Source organism: Lupinus angustifolius, chromosome LG07 (genome assembly GCF_001865875.1).
Source record: "Lupinus angustifolius cultivar Tanjil chromosome LG07, LupAngTanjil_v1.0, whole genome shotgun sequence".
In the NCBI taxonomy this organism is placed as follows: Eukaryota; Viridiplantae; Streptophyta; class Magnoliopsida; order Fabales; family Fabaceae; genus Lupinus; species Lupinus angustifolius.
The window spans coordinates 8206126-8213458 of record NC_032015.1 but is presented as its reverse complement, the minus strand read 5'-3'; the positions used below and the strand labels follow the sequence as shown (position 1 = coordinate 8213458).

General features: G+C 32.2%; 1 protein-coding gene across 4 annotated transcripts; it reads right to left on the bottom strand.

The window, feature by feature from the left end:
• On the bottom strand, positions 960–6452 carry LOC109352706 (protein DETOXIFICATION 43-like). 4 transcript variants are annotated; one of them, XM_019594885.1, is made up of 13 exons: positions 6164–6451; positions 5823–5944; positions 4773–4994; positions 4683–4721; positions 4215–4408; positions 3716–3851; positions 3445–3541; positions 3253–3353; positions 2589–2752; positions 1940–2128; positions 1757–1852; positions 1533–1654; positions 960–1276 (listed from the first exon to the last, which is right to left on the bottom strand). In XM_019594885.1, the coding sequence occupies exons 1-13, from the start codon at positions 6235–6237 to the stop codon at positions 1222–1224; spliced, it is 1611 nt and encodes a 536-aa protein (XP_019450430.1). In that variant the 5' UTR covers positions 6238–6451; the 3' UTR covers positions 960–1221. The 4 variants fall into 4 exon arrangements, with proteins under 4 accessions (XP_019450430.1, XP_019450428.1, XP_019450429.1 ...); XM_019594883.1 differs by having other exon boundaries at positions 4683–4994; XM_019594884.1 differs by having other exon boundaries at positions 4215–4405; positions 4683–4994.

The following is a 7333-nucleotide window of genomic DNA, read 5'->3' as shown; positions in this document are numbered from 1 at the left end:
TGATACCATCTCAAGAAGATGACATAGACATGAACTCTTTTGATGGAAAAACAGATTGAGTGAAGGTGAAGAACATAACCACCTTTCACCTTGAATTAAAGAAGAAAAAGGCAAAAATAAAGAGATATGAGAACCTTTTAATATGAATATACCTCAGAAAAGTTTATTATCATTCTTGATTCTCAATAGGAAGAGAACCAGAGATTTATAGCAAAGATTTACAACAGAAAAAGAAGTGAAAACAAAACTTTCCTAAAAAGGAAAAACTGCTAAAATAGAAAAGTGTCACAACGGCTAGTTCATTCCAAAAAAGGAAAGTTGGAAAAATCAATTTAAACTCACACTAAGTTATGTCTTTTCATTGTTTTCTTCATTGTTCGAATCACGGTTCAAGAGTCAGATCAATTAAATATTGCCATATAAATAAATAAAAAATTTAAAATAAAATATAACAGTTTTATATTACTTATAAAAAGTTTATTAGTTTGAGAAGGAGAAATGAGACATCAAACATGTAATATCTGTTCTTTTTTAAACACAGTTGCCAAGCAAAGACAAAAGTGGCAAATAAATCATTACATAATGAATTCAAATCTTTATGGCAGAAAAGCATATGATTTCTCTTTTCAATATTACCTAAGGACAGAAACAAACCAGTTCCCACAAAAAAAGTCCTTTTGGATGTCGACACAAATCTTTAGTAAAAGCTCCAAGCCAAAGCTTGAGCAATCATGTGGAAACTTCACTATAGTGGAGTCGGGAGCGTGAAACCAAAATAATCAGCAAAAAGAGAATTTACTTGGGTATTGTAATTTACATTACTGTATTATGTGATATTTTAATTTAAATGATTAACTTCCGTAACAACAACCAAATCTTTATCATAGTTAACTTCCCTTGTTTGAAATTCTAGTTGATGGAAAGTACCCAAAGTATATTTAGTGACACAAGTAGAAGAATATTCTAAATAACACAAAAGTATAAGTATACAAAAGATAGGATACATCTTTTACTCCTATAAAAGGAGGTAAAGAAATAGGATTAGTATACATTATTACACAGCACGCGTAAAAGGAGCAATCCAAGATACAAGACTAGTGAAATATAGTAACACGCTAATAATGTGTAGGGAAAAAAAAAATCCATAATAGATCCCATGTGGTGTGAAATCTGATGCATGTGCTGTTCCACCACAAAATTACCATGATGGGTTTAGATATCCTAAGTCATGGAGTTCTCTCTTAGAAAGCGCCAAGGTCCGGTTCCTGTTCCCATCCTGCATATGCATTTTATGATGTATATGTTATCAAACTTAACATTATAAACCAATGTTATGAGGATCGGACTGGATCGGATGGTCCGAGTAGTCTGATCGCTGACATTTATATATATTAGGGTACTTGTCAATGTGTCGCTAACTTTTCAAGCAAATGTAACAAAGTGATACTTTTAGTTTTAGTTCTTTGGATATTTAAGTTCATTTCAACCATTTCAAAATGGATTTGTTTGCTTTTATACAAGGGAAATTTTACCTCCATATACCAGCTAACATGCGAAGAGTCATATAGATGGTTAGTGCAATCCATATCCCAATGAAATGTTTGCTCCTATATAGAAGAAATTCTGTAGCAATACTTATCATTGACACTATGACCTGAAGAAAAAGAGCATATATATTAGCAAATTATACTAAACAAATTTGAATGAAGTTGACATATTTTGAAAAGGAAATAAAAGAAAGGGCATGTGAACCTACCAAGGAGATTGCAGAATATGCAAAATCAGAAGCTCCATAGTTCACACCATCAAAAACAAAGGCTAATGAATTGATTGGTTGAGTAGCAGCAACAAACTAGTGTAGTTAAAAAAAGATTAGATAGTAACAATCATACATAAAATCTGTACAACTTTTGTACAAGGGATATATATAATTACATACCGGTATGGCTATTCTGATTAAGCGCACAACATCAGCATTTCTTGAAAATATTCCAGCACCAAAGTACAATCCAAATCCTGCAGCAAGAGAAAGACCCATTCCTAAGATAAAACCCATCTGAAGTGTCCTTGTTGCAGCTGATGTTGCCTTCTTATAATCTTTCTCAGCAAATGAACAAGCTAGAATTGCCTGTGTGAGCAAGTGAAACTTGATAGTTAATATTTGTTTCAATTATTTGATTTTCAATAAGGCCGTTGCTTAACGAGCTTGGCGCAATAGTAAAGTTGTTGCTTAGTGACCATGAGGTTACAAGTTCAAATTCTGGAAACAAGCTTTCCAGGTTGCAGGGTAAGGTTGTGTACATCTATACTCCCCAGACCCTACTAAGTGAGAGCATAGTATACTAGGCCACCTTATTTGATTTTCAATAGTCTTGTGTACATCAAAAAATGATACATCATACCATGCCCCCTTGTTTTTTATGATGTATTTATGAAATGAAACTAAGAAATAGCGATAAATGTATACAATGTCAGATCCGATATTCGAAACTTGTTGTCCAAGGAACAGAACTCTTCAAATTTTTATAGTTCAAATTAAGAAGAGTTTGAGAATCTAAATATGTTTTTGTTAGATAATGTATATGTACCTGTACAGCAACAGCCAAACCATCAGCAAGAAGAGATGATGTTAACCAGACTTGTAGACAAGTTTGAAATGCAGCCATAGGAATTGAACCTAACCTTGCAGCCAATGATGCTGCTAAGGTTACACAAAATGTTACTGCTACCACTCTTAACAACAATAGACCTCCTGTAATAACCCATGAGATTGAGAACAATTTCCAACATAAGTAATTGTTAATGTAATTCCAATATCACCATTCATATTTTATATGCTAAAAATGGAAATTTATTGAAGATAGGTTGAGTCCATTCAAACATGGTGTTCATGACAATGGTAAAAACTTCAGCCTGATATGTGATAAAAAAAGATGAGTTCAATCATCTACCAACTTTGCTAGGCCCTTTTAGTGAGCATACCTAGATGACCATTTGTTTATGTTTTTATTTTTGCGAGTACTAAGGATATCCCTCACCTTATGGATAAAGAACTAATCACTTTCAGGGTGCGTGACTGTCCTCCAAATAAGTGTCACTTACAGGAATCGAACCTTCGACCTTTTGGTCGTTCTGGAAATCTAATGGAACCTTATGCAATTAGACCAACGCCTTGTTGGTGTTTATGTTTTTTATTTACAACAGTAATAAAGAGTCTACAACCTTAAAACATGTTATGTTTAAGACCCTTACCATTTTTAAGAAACCTGAAAATCTGCAAATCCTTAAGTCTTGGAGGTAGGATATACACTTTTTTCATCAACATCAACAAGAGGGTTAATGCCATCATGTACCTACAAGGATCACCATTTTATAAGATACAATTTTATGAACATTAAAAGAAAAATTGTCTTTCATTAGGTCATATAACAAAGTAAAACTTACTGTGAGAGGACATGTGATATGGCTGCACCTCTAATGCCCAATTTCAACTTAAAAATAAGTATTGGGTCCAATGCCACATTAATTGCATATCCCGAAACTAAAATAAAATCAAATAAAGGAATGAGCCAAGTTAGAATAAATGTTTGAATGAATTTCAAAGATTATTTTTTTATTTATCTGCATTCGTATTTGGTAGTTCTTTGGTCTTTTCTTTTGTTGTATTTTGACTTGAATTTATACCTAGATATGCTTTCAAGTTATTTCAACCTACCAATGACATATAAAGGAGTTGTTGTGTCCTTGAATCCTCTAAAGATTCCTTGCATGGCTAAGGAGAGAAGAACTGCTGGAGCACCAAATGCTCTCAATTTCAAGTACTTCAATGCTGGAGCTAGCATAGGAGAATCCTAAACAAAGTGCAAATAACAGTTCCATATAATTAATAAAATCTTAGAGAGATATTAAAAACTATTGATAATTAACGAAGAATGGAATGTATTTTTTTGTTAAACTATTAAAGAAGCACGAGGGGCTAACCCAATACAAGAGAAATATAATAATTTGATATTTTTAGACGATCTAGAAATACAAACAATTAGGTCATTATACCAATTAGCAAAAAGTAAAGAAGTTGGAGCTACTTTTGATTGAAACTAAGACCAAGATCGGACTTGAATGAGATCGATTATGTGCATAAAACGCTAGAAGAATGAAATATATGTGTGTGTGACATATATATATATGCTCTCTTGAGGATGAAGAAATCTTACATGTTTCACACCCATCACACTTAATAGAGGTTTGGCTGCAAATATAAGAACTGCAGCTTGAAAGAGGCCAAGGAATGTGCCAAAAATGAGTGCTGTTGATGCTGAAGCAATGTGTCTCTTCTTCTTTACAACCTTTTCCTTACTCTTAGTACTGGTAGTAACATTGGAATACTTGCATGTATTTGAATTGCCATCTGCCAAGAAAATCATCACTTATCATTGAAAATTTGAGTATAAAATATCACACTAAGTCATAGCACAATTACATGTTCAAATACATTCATGTTCCACACATGCCTAGGAAATGATAAGCAACGGTTGAATATAAAAACATTTGTGTGAAATTCTAGCGTATGCTTCAAGCAAATCCATAAATACATGCAAATTCACACTGCTTGTACATAAATTCACAGTTATATGTACATAGACATAGGCATATTCATAAAGAGAGGGAAAAAAGGAAAGTACCATCTTCATTATTTGCTTTGATCTCCTTTGTTTCTTCTCCTCTTCCAGCCAAAGATTCTTTTGGAGTGTCAGTATTCTCTCTTGGTGTACCTTTTTCTATGTCTTGAATCATATGATCCTCAAGCATTATTACTTCAGTGAGCTTAACATTTTCCTTCAACTTGTTCTCAGCGGCAATGATATTTAGCTTTTCAATAGTATCTTCCTCAGCCACAAATGAAGTTGTAATACTGACCAGAGGGAATATTGTAATCCTTGAAGCTTGGTTGAACAAAGCTATAGAAACTCCTGCTGCTGCAAGTTCCACCGGTCCTAAATAGAGAAAAGAAAACATTTTCATTATTTTGAAACATGAAAATGGGTAATGGGTACATATTCTCTCCTATATTGGAATACAATGTAAAAGATAATTTTAATTTATTTAATTAAAAAATAATTTAAAATTAGAATTGTTAAAAACATTTTTTATACCACATGTTATCATTCTTATTTAGTATTAGACTCTTTAGTACGAGAAATGATATGTAATAATGAAAATATGATAATTTTGCTGATATCCAACTATTACATTCTCTCACTTACTTTCTAGATATACATCCTATACAACTTTAATTAGCTTCAAAATTCAAAGGAAAAATTGGTTTCAACATTTAGAATAGTAAAATCATTCCAGCTATGATGAACTTAGAATAGTAAAATCATTCCAGCTACGGTTTTAATAGGGCTCACAATGAATCGAACCAACTCGGTATTCGTTCGAAAATTAATTCATTATTTAGCTCGATAAACTTGGCTCATGAACCAAATGAGTTGAACTTGAGCTGAAAATTGAGCTCGTTAAATAAACGAACCGAACTTGAGTTGAATATAATTCGACTCGTTTGGTTCATGATTTGACTCGATATATATATATATATATATATTAAACTAATTTTTAAGATTATTATGACCCATATATTATTTTTTATATTTATTGTTATTATATATATAATTAAGATTATATTTATATATATAAAACTTTTTTCAAAATTTAATTAATTATTTTCATTAACATCATATGAGACCAAGAGTGGTTAAAGCTATATAATATTAATGTTTATTTCTATAGTTAGCTTTTATGAGTTGAGAAGAGGTATATACCCAAACGGCCTATGAATGCTGTGTCTATCAGAGAAGCAATGGGATCAGCAGCAACAGCTAGTGCTGAGGGGAATGCAATGCCTATTATCTGCTTAGAAAGGTCATCTAGCTTGAATACACTTCTGCATTTACATGAAGAATAATCAGAATCAATCAAGTATATATATATATATATATCTACATATATATGTGTGTATATATATATTAAAAGTAGTTAGTTCATAAAATTACATAAATGGTTTCACCTAACAGCTAACTTCATATATAATGTAATGTATAAGAAAGATATACCTGATTCTACATGATGCTGCTCATACAAGAAAAATGGGTGATAATGTTACCTTGCATCTTTAAAGAACACAAAGAGAGGCATTTTCCACTTGTTGGGTGCATTGGAACTAACATTCTTGTCCATGATACTTGTATCCACACAACAAATCAAAGATCTACACTCGAGAGCTTCTTATCTAAGATCAGGCTAAACCTCAAAAACCAGCTTCTGCAAAGTTTGAGATCTCGTTCAGTATTGTTTAGAATCAAAACAAGCAAAATATAATGCAGAAAAATGAATGTTAGTGACTGTAGAATAACTAGGAATATAGTAATGAAGTACCTTTCAACATAGAATGAGATCGAAAGGGCAGTGAATATATTTATAGAAGTCCTTGGAGGGAAGTAGAAGCTATAACCCAACGTACGTCATGATCATTGAGAGTGAAAGATGTCCCTGATAGACAGTTCCATTGATTCTTGTGCAACATTTTTTATACATGGGGTATTCAACTATAAGATAGATGTTAAGAGTTTCACATTGGGTATAAACAATAATAAATTCAATGTCATACTTAAGTCATAAAACTCTCACATTTAATAGATTGGTTTTTTGGGTTGAACACTCCATGTGTTTAAGTCCTTAACAATTGTTGTTTTCCTTGAGAGTTGTGTCATAGAAAGAGCTATTTATATGTTAGATTAAGATACCGATAAGTGAGTGAAGCTGCCAAAAGAAAAAATGCCTACCATCGGGCCAGTGTCGATAGAGTGAAAACCGTTGTAGACGTCAACCCTTAAAGGACAGCAGTGTTAGGAGTCTCACGTTGAGTACAATAACAAACTCAATGTGATTATTAAACTATGAAACCCTCTCACCTAATAGATTAGTCTTTTGGGTTGGACTCTCTTCATATGCTTAAGTCCTAACATAAGATTACTTGCATTGTGACCTATAAATTATAGGTTCAAATTTTTATACCAGAAATAATTTTTCTACTTATTAGTAATAAGAATGATTACGTTTATCCTCCTCAGATTCCATTTGTATTAAACCTCTTCTTTTGGACCACCAATTTTATAAGGATGATATCTACATTTTTCCAAATGAAATTTGAAAAAGGGGCTGTACAAGAATATAAAATTAATCAGCCAAGTACGGATAGTCCAATAATAATAGAACGAGTACAACGTATCTATTGTATTTTATAGTTGAAACCTTCCTCAGTTATCTTACAGTA